The 21,429-nt window shown below is 47.7% G+C and overlaps 1 protein-coding gene across 2 annotated transcripts in view; it reads right to left on the bottom strand.

Annotated features, from left to right (window-relative positions):
* Nucleotides 1–11,745, bottom strand: part of ADCY3 (adenylate cyclase 3) — a 130,968-nt gene extending 119,223 nt beyond the window's left edge. Inside the window, exons 1-4 of one of the 2 annotated variants that reach the window (XM_053249264.1) lie at nt 11,653–11,705; nt 10,790–10,894; nt 10,003–10,450; nt 8,072–8,958 (exon numbers count right to left, since the gene is read on the bottom strand). In XM_053249264.1, the coding sequence (XP_053105239.1) occupies nt 8,072–8,752 (681 nt within the window). In that variant the 5' untranslated portion in view covers nt 8,753–8,958; nt 10,003–10,450; nt 10,790–10,894; nt 11,653–11,705. Of the gene's footprint in view, nt 1–8,071; nt 8,959–10,002; nt 10,451–10,789; nt 10,895–11,652 lie in introns of both variants that reach the window. The other variant, XM_053249274.1, reaches the window with a different exon arrangement.
* Nucleotides 11,746–21,429: the final 9,684 nt, after the last annotated feature.

The raw sequence follows: 21,429 nt of genomic DNA, 5'->3' as shown, positions 1-21,429 counted from the left end.
CATAAAACAATTCATGTATCATGAATAATGCTCTGGAGCTAGAGACTAAACAGGCACACCCCAGTGGTTTGCAATCATCCTTCCAACCTGAATGAGAAATTATGGTTTGTTTTGCAAACCATGCTCTACACAGCCTATGGTTTAACAGGATGTCTGAATTGACCAACCCTTGTTTACAGCCATTGATCTGCTTCTGGAAGTTCCTGCACCAGATAAATAGGAACGTTGAACAGACAGAAAACTAGGCAAGCAACTCTAACCATATTGTCCTGTTTGTTTAGTAGATGTTCTTCAACTGTCAGAGTGGTGTACATCAGTAAAAACAGTAGAATCAATAACATGGCAATAAAACAAGTCAATAAAAACAATAAAACTGGTAAGCAGATTTTTTTTTAAATCCAGTTTCTAATAGATGGGAAGTGGAAGAATGACCGAAAGTCTTCCACAAATAGCTTAAGCATCTTCCCATGAGTTCCTTCCCTTGCACTCCGATTGACATCAAATGTCCTGCTATGGTTCCCCGGCCAAATGAGTACAAGGAATAGGGCCTTTTCAGTCATGTCCCCAATATTGCAGAAGGTCCTCCTTAGGCAAGCCTGCCTGGCCCCATCACTGTGCTGTCTCATCAAGACACAGCTGTTTAGTGAATGTTTGGCTGATTGGGTGGTGCATGCATTTGACTTTCTTCTGCTTCTTGGGGTATAAGATCTGGACACTTGTGTTGCTTGTTTAATATTGTTCATTTTTGCTGTTTTTTCTTCCCCTTTTAAACTGATGTTTTGATTATTTTTATTCTTCTTATTACTGTTCATTAACATAAATAAGATCGTTTATATGCATTGGTTATGGATTTTCCCTTCACTTTTTTACATGGAAGTCTAAGGGCAAAGCAGGGAGTTTAATCTGTTTTAGGTGCTTGTTTATCTCATATTGCTTATATAAACCAGTTTTCCACAGAAAAATATCTAATGTAGTGTCACAAAAACTAATTAAAACAAATTAATTCAAAACAACTAAGACCGGCAATAAAGACCATTAGAAGAGCAGCATCAGAATAGCAAAAGCAATAAAATGAAATTCCAAATGCCTCTTTAAGTTAAAAATATCTAGAAACTGCACCTACAGGCAGGAAGAGAGGGGCCTGTTGGATCTGTCCAGGGAGGGCATTCCTCAACTGAAGGGACACCACTGAAAAAGTCCTGCACCTTGTACCCACCAACCGTATCGTCAATGGTGACGTGACTGAGAACAAGATCTCTGAGCTGATCCAAGGGATCGGGCCGGTTCATATGAGCACATTAGGAATTGTGAAAATAAAACCCATGTGTTGGTTATTATTTCTGACTCATCGATATAAAGCAGCAAGGGCACTGTTCTCTCCAAGGCGTGCGCACGTGCACACACTCACAAGTTTTTGGATGTCTGCTCAGTTCATTTTAGATCCTGCTCAGGTTGAATTGGGAAGGCCCCATTCTGAATGCAGGTGCGCGCACATTGCCTTGATAATGCCGCCCGAACAAAACTCATTCTGCACAGAGATGGGGGGAAATTTGAGGGACCACTGAGCAAGGGTGGGGCGCACAATCATCTCATTGTTTTTCTCCATATGTGAATCCATTTCAATGTATGCTCATTTAAAATGGCCCACAGGCTAGCATTCGGACTTGGGTCACAGTCCTCTACACACTTCATTGGGAATAAGGCCCATTGGGATCAGTGAAACTTACTTCCGAGGAAACATACACAGGACAAGGTGGGGCAATATTGGAAAATAAAGCCGAAGGGCAAAGGTACAGAACCATACAAATCAGTGTAAAAGCCAACGTTGTGGAATTAGGAATCCTATAAGAAAAATCACCCGCAATTCTGCATGCACACCGGCACCCACACCTGCCTTTTGACAGCTTTAGCAATCTGTCTTCCCCTCCTCATCCTCAGCACAACGGGAATGCGGATTCAAAACAAGTGTTGCATATCCCATTCAAGTGCTTTAAAAACCTTTGCTGCTTGCGTTAAACACTCGGGGGTGCGAAACTGCTACTTATCCTCTAAACCAGGGATTCCGTTGGGCCCCCAAATGTTATTGGACTTCAGCTCCCATAATCCCCAGCCCCAGTGGCCTTTGGTTGGGGATTATGGGAGATGAAGTCCAATAACATCTGGGGGCCCAACATTGAGAATCCCTGCTCTAAAAAGCTCTTTGAACTTTGAAAAGTATCATTGGCCCTAAAGAGAACCAGCTGGGCTTATACCTTAATGCAGGGGTTGTTTAAACTTTGGCCCCTAGATGTTGTTGGACTACAGCTCCCATCATCCCCTTTCAGCCACTGTGGCTGGGGATGATGGGAGTTGTAGTCCAACATCATCTGGGAAACCAAGTTTGACAAACCCTGCCTTAAGAAGTACTTCTTCCCTATGTCCCTCCTAGGACTGCCAGTTTACCTCCCATTTATAATATCTGTGGACTGTTTATATTTCAGGAGCTCTTCCATAGTAAACAGGAAACCTATTACAGACAGAGTCTGCCCATATATCTTGTGAAGACACAGTTGTGTGTGAACTTGTTTAGTCAGCCAGGCTCTCATTTCAAAAATACATGTTTGAAGAGGAAGGCTCAACTCCATCACTTTACGGCTGTTTGGAGGCAATTTGTGTTTCAATATATGCATCAGTGGCCATCACATGAATTGTAGCACTTTATTAGGTTGGGGTTTTTAGAAAGTTGACTCACTGCTATGAGGGTAGCCAACCTGAGGCTCTCCAGCTGTTTCTGGACTACAACTCCCAACATCCCACAACACAATTGCTGTTGGTGGACTGCAACTCCCATCATCCCCAGCCACAATTGTGGATGGGGAGGAAGAACCCACCCCCACTAAAAAACACATATTTCTGGAACTGGAGTTAGGACTAGTTTAATTTCAGCTGGTCACTCAATTCCACAAACCCCAAAAAATCATTTTTTGCCTGTCTAAAGCTTTCAATGTGTAATGAACTCGGCTTCTGAACTACAAACAGCCCATAAAACTCTAAATAGGTAACTCTATCCTCCTCCTTCCTCCATATAACTGAATGGAGAGTGGCACGTCTTGTTCCACCGATTTCTACTAAGAAAGCTCTATGGTTAGAAAAATTGTTTAGGAGGGAGACACATCTGTGGCCACAACTAAATTACAGCTTTAACAATCCCTGGCATGAAACCACTAGCCTATAAAATCATGCATAGTGTGGAGAAAGTGGATAGAGAGAAATTCTTCTCCCTCTCACATAAGACTAGAACCAGGGGTCATCCCATGAAATTGATTGTGAGGAAACTGAGGACCAGCAAATAGAGGGACTTTTTCACACAACACATAATCAGCTCGTGGAATTCTCTGCCACAAGATGTGGTGACAGCCAACAACCTGGATGGCTTTAAAAGGGGTTTCAATAACTTCACAGAGGATACGTCTGTCAACGGCTACTAGTTGGAGGGCTACAGGCCACCTCCAGCCTCCAAAGCAGGATGCCTCTGAGTACCAGTTGCAGGGGAGTAACAGCAGGAGGAAGGGCATGCCCTCAACTCCTGCCCGTGGCTTCCAGCAGCATCTGGTGGGCCACTGTGTGAAACAGGATGCTGGACTATAGATGGGCCTTGGCCCTGATCCAACAAGGCTGTTCTTGTGTTATCTTGCACTGGCTTTCCAGAGCCTTCAGGTCACTCTGAACAATTTGAGGCCGGCATGCAAAGGTAATAACGGTTTGTCCCTCTTCTGTCTTAGTACAATAAATGTCTATGATTTCACAAATCCCAGAAGAGTAGCCAGGATGCTAGTCTGCAACATCAAAATAAAGTAAAATGCAATACAATAAAAAGTACAGCAGCATCTTAGGGACTAGCTTAGGGTTGCCACATTGGCAGGAGAGAATTCCTGCCCACAACCATCAAACAGGGGTGAGAGCACAGATTTTTAAAACCCGATTGTTTTGACTGGGATTAGAAAGAGTGCTTGACAGTGGAGCGTGGTGGGTGTTTTGTGCATTTCCCCCTGTAGAGTTCTTTGTACAGAAGAGGGTTAGGAGCATTTCACCTCATTAAACACAACCAAATCTGCAAAATAAATAACATGACAGGGAGCAGGCTGTGTTTTGCCTAGCAGTGTCGTGGTGTAAGATGGATACTGCTGTGCAGTCTTCCAGGGGGGGCTGTGGTTGGTGCTCAGCTCACACCGTTTTGGGAGCAGCAGCTGGGAGGGCAGTAACTATAAGGGCCAACTGCAGGGGCCTAGCTATAACTGAACGAAAGGGTTCAAAGAACACGGGCCCCCAGCTCCTGAGGGCCCTCCAGTTCCATCCCTCCCTATTTTCTTCATTATCTCCCTCACTCTGGGGGGCCACCAGAGAGAAGGATGAACACGGGCCCCCTCTCCCCTAGCTACGCCCCTGGCCAATTGTATTTTAAGGCCTGCTGCTCCACATAGGAGATACTTCTTGTTGGCTAGGCAGGGCCCTCACAAGCTGGTCTAAAGAGAGCCCACCCTGGTTTGCATTAGAATGGGAGACCACATGTGTGAGCACTGTAAGATATTCCCCTTAGGGGATGGGGCTGCTCTGGGAAGAGCACCTCCCTGCTTGCATGCAGAAGATTCAGAGTTCCCTCCCTGGCAGCATCTCCAGATAGGGCTGAGAGCGATTCCTGCCTGAAACCTTGGAGAAGCCGCTGCCAGTCTGTGTAGACAATACTGAGCTAGAGAGACCAGTGGTCTGACTCAGTATAAGGCAGCTTCCTATGTTCCTATGACTGCAGGCGCTGACTTGTGAGGGTCCCTCCCAACAGTGCCACTAGAGAAAGGGGGCAAGCTCTGTCCAGAGCTAAACCCTGATGCCCTCACTATCTCTAGGGAAGATCCAGAAAGGATATTCGACAGCTATGCACCATCAGCCTCAGTTTCTGCAGTAGAGCAAGCAGTTTGCTGTCCAACCTCTCTTTCACAGAAGGCATGAGGCCCATTCACACGTTATCTTCAACACTCGTACAATGAGTGTACAGTATACACAGGTACAGATCCTTACACAAGCACAGTCATTTACATGTTATGCTGAACGTAAGTACAGAAGTACAGTTCTTAACTGAAGGGCCCATTTGAAGGGCCTGTATCCAGGTTCACTTTTAAAATGGACACAGGTACAGTCATTCACACAAACTTGCATACGAGTGTACAGACATCTGTACGCTTGTACAGCATAATGTCTGAATCGAGTTATGGTCTTCCTCCTTAGCACTGTGAATTCCAGTGGGCTAGGTGAAGACGTTGGATTAGCCCTTGTCTAAGTTAAAGGAGAAGACTGGCTGAGATAGTCAGCACTTTCCCAGAGGGAATGACAGCCCAATAAAGAAATGATGGATATAAACAATATATTGTTTACCTTTTGCCTGTTCAAGCTTTCTTCTTCCCTCCCTGCCTTTATTTTACGACCTTTTTCATTGCACTGGATCCTTTAATATCCCCAGAGATACACACACACACACACACACACACACACACCCCTGCAAGGCCACTAAACTACTGCCATCCCAAAAGCACAACTAATATTGTCAGATCTGGGAGGACCAACACCCTATTATTATCCCTGGATCTGGCCTTCAATGGTGAATAGCGCATCAGAAGAAAGTATACAAGGCCACTTGACTGAGCCTTCCCTTTTCTTACAACAATTATCATAATGCTCAGTCACTTATTAACCATGAAGAACTATGGATTAAGGAGCTGCATCAGGTCCATGTCCAAACTGTGGTGTCAAGAAGATTGAGAAGGGAGGAAGGAAGATCTTTTAGGATGGTTAAGGAAGAATTAGCAAGTCCATTTCCAACCACCCTACAGGTTTTTGCTTTAAAGGATTCCCTGTGGAAATTTAAATATCTCCCTAAATTGGAATCACATGCCTATACCAGCATCCCTTGGATTCAGTTCTTAACATTGCTGTATTTGCTTCTCAAAGTACTCACACACATTTCTCCAAATTACCATGGTAGCCACTCATAAAAGCTTTCATGCATTGTACAATTAAGATGGATATATATATTAATGACTGTCAAAATTATTATTTCTAATTGATCATCACTGGCAAACCAATAAAAAAAATTTTTAAGTATGGGTACACAAGAACCTTAAGTGGCGCAGGGGGAAATACTTGACTAACAAGCAGAAGGTTGCTGGTTTGAATCTTTGCTGTTACTATATTGGGCAGCAATGATATAGGGAGATGCTGAAAGGCATCATCTCATACTGCGCGGGAGGTGGCAGGGGTAAACCCCTCCTGAATTCTACCAAAAGAAAACCACAGGACTCTGTGGGTGCCAGGAGTCGAAATCAACTTGACGGCACACTTTACTTTTACACAAGAGCCAGGTGTTGAACATCACCATCTTCTCTGACATTGCAAATGATCTGGTGGGGGGGGGCTGCAATTATATCAGCTCTGGACAGGGGTGTAGCTATAATTGAGCAGATGGGTTCAAAGAACCCGGGGCCCCCAGCTCCTGAGGGGCCCCCAGCTCCACCCCTCCCTATTTTCTTCATTATCTCCCTCATTCTGAGGAGCCACTGGGGAGAGGAGCAAACACCGGCCCCCTCCCTCCTAGCTATGCCCCTGGCTCTGGACAAAATGGGGACAAAGCAAGATCAGGGCAACAGTGAAGATGGACGTGAATAACCTAGGAAACCTGAAAGTGGCAAGCCAGCCATATGCACTGTGGGGAAAGGCAAACTGCAGACTTCTGAGTTTTTCCAAAACCCTGAGGCCCGTTAACCTCAGCCAGAGGCAAAATAGCAGCCAACTGAGAAGAGGTAACAGATGCAAAATGGTAGCAGAACTAATTGCCTCCTGCATTCTGCAAGCCGTGTGTGTGTGTGTGTGTGTGTGTGTGTGTGTGTATCCCACGTTGTTTTTCAGCTTCTTTTATTATTGTTTATTGTTATGTTGTGTTTTGTATTATGGTTTTATTATAAGCACCCCAAGGAGCAGTGTGCTGGAGAAGCGGGATAGAAATATTTTAAATACACATGAAATGACCTGCATACAGACACACGGATCTGCATGTTACTACAAGTCAGGGTTTTGAACACAGGACTCTACAGCTAGCCGGCAGATCTGCACAAACCTGGTCAAAGGTGAGCAATTAAATACAAACAATAGAAAAAGCATCTAAACCAAATATCCATCCATTTTCAATAAGGTGGAGGTTTGCCAACTTGGGAGTGCCCAGATGTCGCAGGACTACAACTCCCATTATCACAAGGGAGTGAAGGTCACTGCAGTTGGGAATGCTGGGAACTGTAATCCAACAACACCTGTGGACCCAGGTTTGAGAAACCCTGCCATAAAGCGGTACTGACTCACACAATGCAGACTTTCTTTAGGAAAAAGATTACTCAAAGGGGTAAAGCCCAGCTGCTCCCCAGACAAGGAAGCAATCCCTGAATGATTGACCTTCTCATGGAATAAGAGGAAGGCGTACTCTGCTCTGGCCTAGATTAGCAGAGGAGCGCTATTCAGTGACCAAAACCATCTCAATAATGTTTTGAACATTAAGGCTGTTCACCTTTTTGCTCATATTGTATATTCTGAACAGATTACACAAACCAATATTTGTGCACAATTAATAATTCACATGCCTTACTCTTGGACCTAATATCTGGGGAGTTTTCCCAAATTTGCCTTCTTCCAAACCCACTCCAGCAATATGAGGGGAGGGGAGGGACGGGAGGACGACTCCAAATCAATAAAACAAGATGGGGACCGTTACAAGAAGCAAGAGAAAACGGCAGCTCTAGCCACGCAGAACACCAAAACTCTATGCACCTTTGCAATGGGACGTAAGGCAAGGCCAGGCGGGGAAGAAATCTGTTTGGGATGACAGCACTGACCGGGCGGTTCTTCCGAGACAGAGTGTATCGCGAGCCATTCTCCAAACCGGCTTGCACAAGCTCAACCATCTCCCACGCGAAGCATCCTGGGACCACCTTCCCTTGACTAGCCCTCCATCACCTCACAGGCCACTTTGGCCAAAGTTACTGACAGCAACCCTTACCTGCCACAAGAGGCCCCCTCGGATGAGAGATTCCTCCTGCTGCTGCTGCTGCACAATGGTGACCCCCAGGACCAGGGTGTGAATGCCGCAGGAGACCGCTGAGATCAGCACAATGGGCGTGAGGCGCAGGGGGAGGGTGATGAAGAAGGAGAAGATGAAGAAGGCCTGCCAGCCAACTGTGTCACTGGCCTCGTGGAAGCGGGCAAAGTTCAAGCCCAGGTAGCAGAATATCTGGGCAGCGATGAGTAGCCACAGGAAGTAGGGCATGAACTTCCGGGTGACGCGGTCCGGCAGGAGTTTGTACTTGCATAGGATGAAGAGGAGGATCTGGGCGGCCAGGCCCACTGAGGCCGCCAGGGTGGGTGGCAGCTTCTCTGAGGTGTACAGCACAGTGCACATGATGATAACGTAGCAGTCGAAGAGGGCGGCAAAGACCACCAAGACCAGCAAGGTCTCATGGCGCTGCCGCCGGAAATAGGTCTGGTAGAGGTTCTCCAGGGACTCTGGGGCAAAGGTGAGGCGCATAAAGCGCGGCAGGCAGAGGCACGAGCCAGAGTTCCTCACCGTCACCTCATGGGTCCGGCCTACCCCATGCTCAGGGTCAGAGGGCAGGCTGACCGAGTAGTCTGCCGAGTACTCGGCCGAGTATTCCGGCTCGGAGAAGGCCCTGTTCCGAGGCATCTTGCCTGTATCGGCCAACGGATCCTCAGTGAATTTGTTAAGAGGACCTGCTGATGGCCAAAAGTTACCTCAGTGAAGGCTCAGCTCCCATTAACACAAGGCCACCGGCAGGTCAAGGCATAGAGGCACCAGAAGCGGTTTCTCAGTTCCTCCTTCCAACGCCAGGCTTAGGAATGTCCTTTGCAGTCAGTCACACACGCAGGCCCCTGAGGAGAGAGGAACGCATTGCCAGAGCGTCACACGCACGGCCTCCATTTACCCCACCTTGAATGTCCACACACCAGCTGTATGAACCCCACCAAACCCTGCTCCAGTGTTCCCTCTAACACGGATTCCCAGATGTTGTTGACTGCAACTCCCAGAATCCCTAAGCAAAAGCCATGATAGCTGGGGATTCTGGGAGTTGCAGTCAACAACATCTGGGAATCCCTGTTAAAGGGAACACTGCCCTGCTCTTACTTTTCTTTCCTCAGCTGCCCCTGCCTTACAAATCCCTTTGTGCTAATAATAATAATAAATTATAAAAATATGAGAAACATATTTTGACAGGCTCTAGAGAAATGCTACTAGAAAGATGAGGGAACCATGATCTGGATGATTCCAGACTGTTCCCACCTCCATTTCAACAACTGAAACCTATATTATATTATTATTATATTATATTATATATTATAAATTATAAACTAGCAAGACAGAGAAGGTGTCTGGACCTGGGGTTATAATAATTATTATATTATTTAAAAAATAATAACAGAACACATAATGCACTTATGTCAAGAAACTTCCTAAAGTCTTCAACGTAAATAATTCCCGACGCCATGTAGAGAAGCACAAGATACTTGAAGCCGAAAGACCGCCAGAGCAAACATGGGCACCCAACGCCATCAGCGCTTTGAAGTGCCAGATTCTTCTCTCCGGCACAGTTGAGATGTGAAATTGGGCTCCACCTTGCTGAAGTATTTGTGTAAACACAAACATTGTCCACCTAGTTACTCTCCTATCTCTACGCCCTGAACCTGAAGTGAGTGCAGAAATGCAACCTCTTGGGCAGGTGACTGTTGGATTCATCCCTCCCCGCCTGTTTTCAGTAGTGGTGGAGGTTTGGGGCTTAGCCTCCAGATGTTGTAAAGACAAGCCAGCAGACTAATCAGCAGCTTGGACCCCCAAGCTGGTACTGGTACCCTTCCCAGAGTCTCCCCCTCCCACAGCCCAACCTCAATTCCACAGAAAGCGACCATCTCCCTTCTTACCATCTTGATGGTGTGGCAGAAGAGGGCTGAGCAAAGTCTTTGGATGAAGTTTTTTTTTTTAAACAGCAGCAGCAGCAGCAGCGACGAAATGTCCCCCACCGCCGTCAACTCTTCTTTCCCCCAGAGAGAGGGAGAGGCGGAGGTGGGCGCAGAATCCACCCAGCGCCTTCTGGCATCCTTTCTCGGGCTGCCACTTGGAGGGCTGGAGCAGGAGAGGGCATCAAGCAGAGAGGAGGAGAAGCGGCATCCGTGCCAGCGAGTCAGTCCAAACTAAAGCAGCATCCTTGCTGGGGAAAGCAGCCAGTGCCCGGCTCAGCCAGAAGCCCCGCCCGCGCGAGTCAGCTTCTCAGCCCTTCTCTCCGGGCCCCGATCCCCGCCGCGGGGCATCTCCGGCTCCTTCGCCCTGGGGTGGATCTCCGAACGTGGCGGGGGCGGCGATGCCTGTCACCTGAAAGACCAACCAGGTGCCTCGCTGCTGGGACGCATGCCTGGGCCATGCGGCAGATGGGCAGAAGATCCCCCCAACCCCAAGTGCACCGGGAGGAGGAGGAGGAGCAGAGCAGGGCGGTCTGGGCTGGGGGAGAAGGAAGAGGAAGCCCAACCAGGGCATGGGAAGCCAAGGGCGGCAGCAGGCGGCACACACTCCGCGTGGGAGTGGCCCCAGGGCTGGGAGGAGGCCCTTCCCACTCGCCCTCCGGGCGGTGGGGGAGTGGGCAGAGCAAAGGAGGAGAAGGGAAGCCCACCCACCTCCCTCAGGGGTCAGCGGTGGGGCTGGGGGCTGCTTTACCTCTTCGGACGGAGCCTCACTCAGCGCAGGGGCCGAGCAGGCGAGAGGCGCCTGGCTGGATCGCCAGCCGCCGCCGAAGTGCTCCTCCCCAGAGTCACGGTCCTCCTAGAAAGAGAGCCGCAGATGCTCTGGGAGAGGAGCGGCAGGAGGCGGAGGAATCCTCGTCGGTGCCCCCCTCCTCCCGCAAGGACCCCCTCCTCCTCCCCCCTCGCCGGCCCCGCGCGCGCCTGCCTGCCCGCCCAACTTTGGCGGCTCCTCTGTCTCGGCGCAGCTCAGCGGGCTCCCGGCGGCTGCAGAGGGTGGGCGGCAGGCGCAGCAGCAGCAGCAGCGGGGTGGGCGTCGGAGCTGCAGCCGCCTTCTGGGTGGCGTCGGGCGCGGGGCAAGAGGCGGCCGGGCTGGCCCGCCGCGATGCGCCCCGCTCTCTCCGGCTCCGGCCCCCGGAGAGAAGCGCGGAGGCGGCGGCTGCAACCGGACGGGCGCCGCTGCTGCTGCTTCTCTTCTCCTCCTCCGCCGCCGCCGCCTGCTGCTGCTGGCATGGCAAGCGCCGGCGGAGAGGAGGCTGAGCCGCTGGCAGCTGTTTTTGCTGCTGCTGCTGCTGCTGCGCGTTCCTGCCCTGCAGCCGCGGGGCCGCCGCTACCCCACCCCGGGCGGGCTCTCCCTCTCCCCCGCGCTCTGCTCCAGAGCCCGGGCAGGGGCAGCAAGGCGGGGGGAGAAGCGAGGCCCCCCCACACACACACCCGCGACCGCCCAAACCCCACCCAGCTCCCGCTTGGAGAGGTAACCCTTTCGGCCCCGGCCTCCATCACCCTGCAGAGAGACCCGGCTGCCCTGGTTGGCTTCAGCTGCCACGGAGTTCTTCTTACCACGGGATGCAGGCCTGGCAACTGCGGGGCTCCAGTCTGCCAGTGTCCCCCCGCCCCGCGATGATCCCAGGCACTTTGCGCATGTTCAGGAGTTCCTGACTGTGGTGCCACGTGTTCTTTGGAGCCGAAACCCAACGGTTTAAAGCAGCAGGATCGGTTTCAACCCGGTTCTGAATTTCGCAGAAGCTACTCCCAGCCTGGTTAGGGCTAATCCTAGGAGATAGGGGGTCACTCGTGTGTCCCTGACTGGCAAGTCAATGTGCCTTGGGGGTTTCCGCACACTCATTGCAGGCTACCACTGGGTAGTGCTGAGGTTCAGGATTCTGGTTGTGCCATGCCAGCCCTAGAAGAAGTACTCGAAAAGGCAATGATGGGGCAATGCAGTTTCAAAAAGCAAAAGCAGCACAAGATGGGTTTTTATTTATTTTCTAAATTAAAAATGCCTCTCACAATATAAACATATAAACATACACCAATCCAATAAAACAATAAACAATCATTATAACAAACCTGTTATCGATAGAACCTAACAGTGTGATCATCTGTTCAATCAACCTAAGCACAAATTCATTGTTATAATCAAAGATGGCTTTTTAAAAAGCAGTATTTAAGGTCAGTTTAGAAGCAGAAGGGAAATGACTTGACTAGCAAGCCAGAGGCTGATGGGTCGAATCCCTGCTGGAAACACCTCTATCAGGCAGCAGCGATATCAGAAGATGCTGAAAGGCATCATCTCATACTGCATGGGAGATGGCAATGGTGAACCCCTTCTGTATTCTACCAAAGACAGCCACAGGGCTCTGTGGGCGCCAGGAGTCAACACCATCTCGACAGCACACTTTACTTTTAGAAGCACAAAGGGTGGAGGTTTCATATACCACCCCTCATAAGAGTTGCACAATTGCTGCAACAGCACCAAAAATGCCTGGTTTATGAGCAGGTCTTTACGGTTTAACAGCAGTGACGCAGATGAGGCTGGCAGGAATCAAGGTCAAGGCCTTCTCAATATCTTTGGAATGTGTTCCCAGAGGTCCTTTGTCAGTCTCCCTCTTTTATTAGTTTTTAAAAGGCATAGAAAACCTCTCCTTTTTAATGAAGCATTTTAAAGTTGGGTTTAGTTGGGTTTCCAGTTTTAAAATGTTTTAGTCCTTTCTGCTATTTCATGCTGTGGTTATTTTGTGTTTATGCTTCTTTTGTTGTTGTTGTTGTTGTTATTCTATTGTGTTTTTATTGTAAGCCACCCTAAATAGCAGTATACCAGAGGGACAGGATAAAGATATTTCAAATAAATAAATAAAAGAACATGTTCCCAGACATCAAAGCTACGGCTTGTTTCTTTTTAACTGTTTCTTGTTCATCCTCACTAATAGTAACACACCTTAGAACTGATACAGACTACACAAATCCATATCCCTTCCTTCTCAGCTTCTCCAGTGAAAACTGGCTTGCACTAATTAATGTTCATTGCTTAATTTATTGATAAATAAAACAAGTTGTTCTAGTAAGAACTAATCAACCTACTTTCCTTTCACTTTGCACACTTTACCTTTACAACTGGACTAAATTTGGTTCAAATCAAGATCCAAAAGTTAGATCTCTTGCACCTCAAATGTTCATGCGTCCACCATCTTGGATTGGGGTGGATCACATCATGTGATGTGACATCATGTGATGTTGTGGTGGGTGTCATCACAAACTACACCATTGAAATGTCCCTGTGTGTTACTCACTACAACTGTACTAAATTTGGTTCAAATTGGTTAGACAGCCCTCAAGTTAGTGTACTTGTGCCTCAAAAGTTCACACATCCACCATCTTGGACTGGCGTGGATGATATCATCACAAACTACACCATTGGGGCATCCCTATGTATGCCTACAGCTGTAGCAAATTTGGTTCAAATCGGTTAAGCTGGTCACAAATTAGCCCACTTGAGCCTCCAAAGTTTACATGTCTGCCATCTTGAATCAGTGTGGATGACATCATCACAAACTACGCCATTGTGGTGTCCCTATGTGTCCCTACAGCTGCAGCAATTTTGGTTCAAATTAATTAAGCAGTTTACACATCTGCCATCCTGAATTGGTGTGGATGACATCATCACAAACTACACCATTGAGGCTCTGGGTGTCACTCACTGTAACTGTACCTAATTTGGTTTCAGTTGGTTAGACAGTCCACAAATTAGCCTGCTTGAGCCTCAGATGTTCACATGGCCACCATCTTGAATTGGAGTGGATGATGTCATCACACACCATGCCATTTAGGCAACCCTATGTGTCCCTACAGCTGTAGCAAATTTGGTTCAAATCAGTTAGGCAGTTCACAAGTTAGCCCACTTGCGCCTCCAAAATTTACACATTCGCCATCTTGGCTCAGGGTGGAGGACATCATCACAAACTATGCCATTGAGGTGTCCCTATGTGTCCCTACAATGTGTAAATTAAGAGAGGTTCAGCATCCTCTCGAGATGATCAGGGGCCTAGAACACTTTTCTTATGAGGCAAGGCTACAACACCTGGGGCTATTTAGTTTAGAAAAAAAGACAACTGCGGGGAGACACGATAGAGGTCTATAAAATCATGCATGGTGTGGAAAAAGTGGGGAGAGATAAATTCTTCTCCCTCTCCCATAACACCAGAACCAGGGGTCATCCCATGAAATTGATTGTGAGGAAATTGAGGACCAGCAAACAGAAGTATTTTTTCACATAATAACACATAATCAACTTGTGGAACTCTCTGCCACAAGATGTGGTGACAGCCAACAACCTGGATGGCTTTAAGAGGGTTTTGGATAACTTCATGAAGGAGAGGTCTATCAATGGCTACTAGTCGGAGGGCGATAGGCCACCTCCAGCCTCAAAGGCAGGATGCCTCTGAGTACCAGTTGCATGGGAGTAACAGCAGGAGAGAGGGCATGCCCTGAACACCTGCCTGTGGGCTTCCAGCGGCATCTGGTGGGCCACTGTGTGAAACAAGATGCTGGACTAGATGGGCCTTCTTGGGTCTGATCCAGCAGGGCTGTTCTTATGTTCCAGGAGGCTTTCGGGACATCCACGGAGGATATCCTGCATGAGCGCGTCCCCCTCCTATTTGGGGTGAGTAGGTCAGTGAGATATCGTCCGAACTGGACTCTTGGCAGTATTTCTCTGCCCACCCTGCTCTTCCCACCAGGAAATTAAGCACTACCGGGCCAAATAAAATCTGTTCTTCTAGGATTTGCACTGCTATTGTGTACTCCATGTTAAAATGAAGAACTATAAAATGCACTAGAATGACAAGTTGGTTGCAAGTCAAAAAATTATAATGCAGTTATTGGCAGGTATAGATGAAAGGGCACACTATGCTGAGGTACGTTTCTGGGCACCAAGCCTCTAGGACCTGTCAAAAGAGGACGCTGGCTCATTTGTCAAACAATCCATCCAACTGTGACCCGCAGCAGCCTCTGGGGGCAGATGGCCCAACCACCCCCTCACTGTGCTTCCTTTTGCCCCCTGGCCACTAATCCCTGTCTTCTGAGAAGGTGGGAGATGGGGGGAAGAGCAGCAGGAACTAGTGTGAGTACACACATCCTTTTGCTCATTTCAAAGTCAAAGAGAGTGGGGAGACCAGTGATGATGGAGCAGTGATAAAAGGGAGGAGGAGCAGGAGGAGGAGCAGGAGCAGGAGCAGGAGGTGTGGAGAAAAAGGGCAGCGATGTCTTGCTGGGAAGGTGGAGGAGAGTTCTTGTTGGCTGAGGGAGAGGGAAATTATTCGGTAGTCCACTTTGCATGCAGTGGGGAAGGAGAGGAGGAGAAATGCTTCCATGGTGCACTATGTGTGTGCCACAAATATGGGGGTGGGGGTGGCTCACTAAGCTGACTCAGGTGCTGGCAGGGCTTGTGCCAGGCCTGGTTCTGACTGGCAGCAACTCTTAAGTCAAACTAAGTCTTGGGCAAGGACCTTCCCCAAGCCTGCCATCTTTTTAAACGGAGATCAGCAACATAAGAACATAAGAACAGCCCTGCTGGATCAGGCCCATGGCCCATCTAGTCCAGCCTCCTGTTTTACACAGTGGCCCACCAGATGCCACTGGGAGCCTACAGCAGGAGTTGAAAGGGGCATGCCCTCCCCCCTGCTGTTACTTCCCTGCAACTGGGGCTCAGAGGCATCCTGCCTTGAGGCTGGAGGTGGCCTATAGCCCTCCAACTAGTAGCCGTTGATAGACCTCTCCTCCATGAAGTTATCCAAACCCCTCTTCAAGCCATCCAGGTTGTTGGCTGTCACCACATCTTGTGGCAGAAAATTCCACAAGTTGATTAAGCGTTGTGTGAAAAAGTACTTCCATTCGTTGGTCCTAGATTTCCCAGCAATCAATTTCATGGGATGACCCCTGGTTCTAGCTTTATGTGAGAGGGAGAAGAATTCCTCTCTATCCACTGTCTCCACACCATGCATGGTTTTATAGACCTCTATCATATCTGCCTGCAAAACATATGCCCACCCATCCCCCCAGCTATGGCTCCTCCCCACATCTGCTATGAAGCAATGCTCCAAAACCACCTGCCACAAGGATGGTTACAGATATGTCCTCTCCACTACTTTCAGATTCTCCAGACCCTGCACTCTTTCGCAAGAGAGTATTCTCACACTAGTCATGACCAAAGGATTATAAAACTGTGCAGCTGAGAGCCTGGCCATTGCTTCTCTAGTGTGAGATAAGACAATAACTTGCCCCTGTCATTTTTTGTATTTCAGTCAATTTTAAAGAAATTCATGGCCAGAAAAGAGCCAGAAAAAAAAATCTTTTGCATATTACTCCGTTCTACTGTGGAGTATTTCATGATGGTTAATCCGGCCCTGAATATTAGGTCCATTCCTGAATGCCACCTAGTGGCACAGTGGGGAAGCAACTTGCCTAGGGAGCAAGAGGTTGCTGGTTCAAATTCCCACTGGTATGGGGGACACCTATATTGGGAAGAAGCAATATAGGAAGATGCTGAAAGGCATCATCTCATACTACGCGGGACATGGCAATGGTAAACCCCTCCTGTATTCAATTTCTATCAAGAAAACCACATGGATGGCTCTGTGCTTGCCAAGAGTCAACACCGACTCGATGGCACAATCTTTCCTCTTCTTCTCTCCCCCCACCCACACCACAAAAGTTAGGAACTGACTGTTTAGCATAAAAGCCTCCAAACTTTGCTGTGGGCCTGTTGAAGTGTTTGTGGTGCAATCTTTCTGCAATTCATTACACAAAACCATATCACCATTTTAAAAAATTCCTTTAAACTGGAAGAAAATTCTGCACCTGATCTGATCTGATGTTTTCAGTCACTTCTTTTTTTTTTCATGGTGAATTTTCAATATGTTATCTGTATAATGTTGTTGTTTAGGACTGGTGATTTTGGGTGGTGTGATTCCATGCCCATCATCAGATTTCTGGTTCAGTGGTGAATTTCCTATTAATCGGTTATGAACTGGCAGTTCCTTGCTCAGTATTCATTAGTTCACTTCTTTAAAATTTACATTTTCCTCTTCAGTATTCATATATTCTGGGTTATGTAACTCATTTATGTAACTTGTGGCTGATCGCTGGTGGTACCCCATGTACCATTTATGTAAATTGTCAAAGGGGATTAAACGGCTGGAGCTCTCAAAAGACAAAAAATGAATGCCGGCATTTGCAGAGAAGCCCTTTTGTTAGACCTCATCTGTAAAAAACCCCACTTGGTAAATACTGGATTGTCAGTAGCCGCGTATCCCCACCTGGTAGCCTATCTCTCTGAGCTTCATGCCTGGCTCCCTTTCTTCCTCTCTGACAGCTTTGCTCCTTGGTTATTTCCATCCCTCAGACCCTGCAGCTTCCTGACTCCCCCTCCTAACCTCTTCCTCCTATCTCCAGCTTTGGACTGACTCCATTCTCATCCTCATCCAAATCATCAACCTCTTCTTCTCCCTACTGCAATCAAACACACCACTGTCCTCCCTGTTCATCCACCCTCCCTCTCCAATGATTGCTCAGTCTCTCTTCTGCCCTTCGCCTCCAAACTCCTGGAGCCAGTAGCAGCTCAAGACCTCTGTGCACCTGAGACGGGGTGCCAAATGCTGCCCCGCTTGTGCACACTCCTTTCCCCTTCCTTGTTTTAAAGCAGGGGCGGGAGGGCCTCTTGCTGCCTTGCAGGTACCCCAGTCATCTGCTGCCTGAGATGACTAATTCACCTTGCCCCATGAAAGGGCCGCCCCTGGCTGCTTCCTCCTGCTGCTTCTGTCATTCAGGTCCACTCTGGATCTCCTTCCATCTGGCTTCCCCTCCTAGCACACCACTAAAACTTCCTGTCCAAAAAATACACCCCAGATTTCCCTACTGCCAAATCACAACTTTCTACACTATCTTCCTCTTTCTTGACCTCTCTACTGCATTCAACACAGTTGACCACTGTCTCTTGCTTAACCCTCTTTGTGGCCTAGGCCTCTATGTTTCTGCTCTCTGATTGCTCTCTGGCTACCTGTTTGTTATTTAAATGTTTCCACAGCAGGAAACTTTTCTGTTCCTTTGTCTCTCTCTGTTGGGGGTCCCTCAGGGATCTCTGCTCAGCTTCCTGTTATTTTCTCCTACATGCTGCTCTTGGTGATCTCATCGAATCCCATGGCTTTCAATACCACCGGTGTGGTGATGACAAGAAGCTCTACATCTCTACTCCAGAACTTTCTTCCTCCCCATCTCTCATTTGACATTTCTGCTTGGATGCTTCATTGTCATCTCAAACTTAGCATGTTCAAGGCAGAACTTCTCAGCTTTCCTCCCAAGCCCTCCTCTCTTGCTAATCTCTCCATAGGCATTGGCATTTTATCATCCACTCTGTAGAACAGATTTAACATCTTAGTCTTTGACTCTTTGTCCTCCTTTATTCAATCTATCCTGTCTGTAGCCAAATCATGTTGCTTCTCCCTCTGCAGCAGGGATTCCAACGTTGGGGCCCCAGATATTGCTGGATGACATTCCCATCATCCTCAGCCACAATGGCTGAAGGGACCCACCCAAGGCTCTAAGAGGGAGAACCTGGAACTTTCTGCATGCAAAGCAGGTATAGCACCTCCCTAACAGATTTAAAATGGACATAAAAGATATAAAAGAAAACAGGATGGAGAGGGCTCTGCTGTGTGCTGATCTCAGTCTTTGTGTCATAATTTCCACTGCCCACTACTTAGTTTGCAAGAAAAGGAAAAGGAAAGGTCTTGATGTCACCCTGCTGTTCTGGACATTTATAAGGCGAAGCCCACATGTGCAGAGGATGGCTACCTCCCGTGAGAGAAATAAGTGCAAGACACAGTACCCATGTTTCAGAACACTTTCTTCTCACTTGAAATGTTCCAGGGTTGAGCTGTGGCACTGAAAACCAGGTTTGGAGCCTAAGCTTGCCTTAAACGGAGCCTATGGCAAGGGCTTTCACACTTTGAGTCCCCAGATGTTGGACTACAACTCCCATCATCCTCAACCACAATGGGCCCTTGTACTAAAGTCACAAGGTGGGCCTAACATTTTAATACACTCTCTAGTTTGGAAAATCTCCCTCATGGCATACAAATGTAAATACTGCAACAGTTGCTTTAATGTAAATATTACATTTTAGCTCACTTGCATTCAGTTTCCAGAGCCTCTTATTGGCAGAGCAAAGTGTTTAAACGTTTGAGTCAAATTTTTGTTTAACAAACCAATTCTTTGCCTTTTCAAAATGGATATTTGAATCCACCTGCTTCTGAACTATTAATAGCTGGACTATTAATAGCTGGACTCATTTGTTCAGAGGCACTGCTTTTAATTCACACCCTCCATTTGGAAAATTGTATATCCATGTGCAGACATGTACCATATCTAAATGTGGGGGAGGGCAGGATATCAGAGGGTCCTGACCTTTCAGCCTCTTGACTTATCAGAAAAATATTGCACAGAGGTCAGAATCTCTCCTCCAATCTGGCAGGAGCTGAATTGGGCATGCACGCTGCCCAGGAATGTTTTAACTAGGACATAATCCAAGCCCAGGTCACCTTCCCCCCACATACACATACTATCCTGTAAGTAGGGAGGGGGCTGCCCCTTTGCCATGGGGATGAAAATGGCCCTCAAAGGATATGCTGCCTGCCTCTGAGGCCAATTGCCCTCCCCTTCCGCTGTGATTTTTTCCCTCAGGTTCCACTTTGTCATAGTATATTTTCTCATATATTTGGGGGATTGATTTTGTTTTTAATATCCTGAATAATTAAATTAAACTAGTATAGGGTGGAGAAGGAAACAGACAAAATGCTACCCCAAGACTATTGTGTTTTTAAAAATGAACACTGTAGATGTCCCTGTGAAATTTATTTTACATTTATATTCTGCTCTTTCTCCAAGGAGCCCAGAGCAGTGTAAGTAAAGGTTCTCCTCACGACAACCCTGTGAAGTAGGTTAGGCTGAGAGAGAAGTGACTGGCCCAGAGTCACCCAGCAAGTATCATGCCTGAATGGGGATTTGAACTCGGGTCTCCCCAGTCCTAGTCCAGGACTCTAACCACTACACCATACTGGTTCTTTTTTTGCAGAATTTTCTAGTTTAGAAGGAAATATACTTGCAAAGCAGACCAGGGTGGGCCAGCGTGTGAAGAGCCAGCAAAGAATGCTTCTGCTTTTGCACAGAAGAGTTGGGTTAAATTGTAAATGGCCCAGATGCAGAGCAGACACCATAGAGAGCAAGGTTTGTGGCACGTCTGAACAGGGGCAGGATGCTCTGCCAGTCTAGCTAGGAGGAAACAGGCTTGCCGTCCTGCCTGTGCCACAGCCGAGTAGCAGCAAAACCACCCTCATCTACAGAGAGCAGCTCTGTATGAAGTGAAGCCTGAGCTAGAGTGGCTGCCTCTTGCACTTGGGACTTGATGTATGGCACATGTTCCCTCAAGGCTGAACTTGACCGTGATTGCCTTCTGCACCTTGTCATAAGAAGAGTTTGTGCAGAAGATCAGAACCGTGCAAAAAGGAGGAGAATGTGTGATCTGGAGAAAGCAAGTTAGTCAGAGCCATAAGATTTCTCCACATTTATCCATCTGTTGGATGGCATGCCAAAGCTGGGCATTTGTTCCACTTCGAACTGGGAGTTTTCAGCATGGCAACACCATGCCAAGAGTGATATAATAGAATAGTGGGCATCTGGCACATGTTTACAGATGCTTGTCAAACTGACAAATGAAAGAAGCAAGCCTTTAGACAAGAAATGTGTTCAAAGCCAACAGAGCACATCCCTCAGCAATGCCTTTGCTTTTTAGGAGCAGCTGTGGGCCTACAGTGGCTCCCAGTGGCCACTGCTGTAAGACTCAGATTGCTATTCTAGTACGACTAATTTTTCTAGAAGAGAACCGCAGAGATTTGAATTAAGCTTAGCTTAAAGTATACATGTGTATATTCGTGATATTGCTGAGTGTTCTCAACAAAGCATTCCAGCACAAAGGCAGGCCGAACACTGCTGACATCCTGACTAAATGCACTTACTTAAAAGTCCTTTTTCATCCTATAGCTGAATCAGAGCACTGAGAGCATCTGGAAGCACTCCTCATCAAGGGCAATAGTAAAGGATCAGTGACCAACATCCTAAAGCAGGCATCCCCAAACTGCGGCCCTCCAGATGTTGCTGAACTACAACTCCCAGCATCCCTAGACACAATTTTTTTTGTGGCAGGGTATGCTGGAAGTTGTAGTTCAGCAACATCTGGAGGGCCACAGTTTGGGGATGCCTGTCCTAAAGTATTCAACAGTACTACTC

The sequence above is a fragment of the Hemicordylus capensis genome, chromosome 1 (assembly GCF_027244095.1).
Source record: "Hemicordylus capensis ecotype Gifberg chromosome 1, rHemCap1.1.pri, whole genome shotgun sequence".
NCBI lineage: Eukaryota > Metazoa > Chordata > Lepidosauria > Squamata > Cordylidae > Hemicordylus > Hemicordylus capensis.
This window is presented reverse-complemented; position numbering and strand designations above follow the sequence as displayed.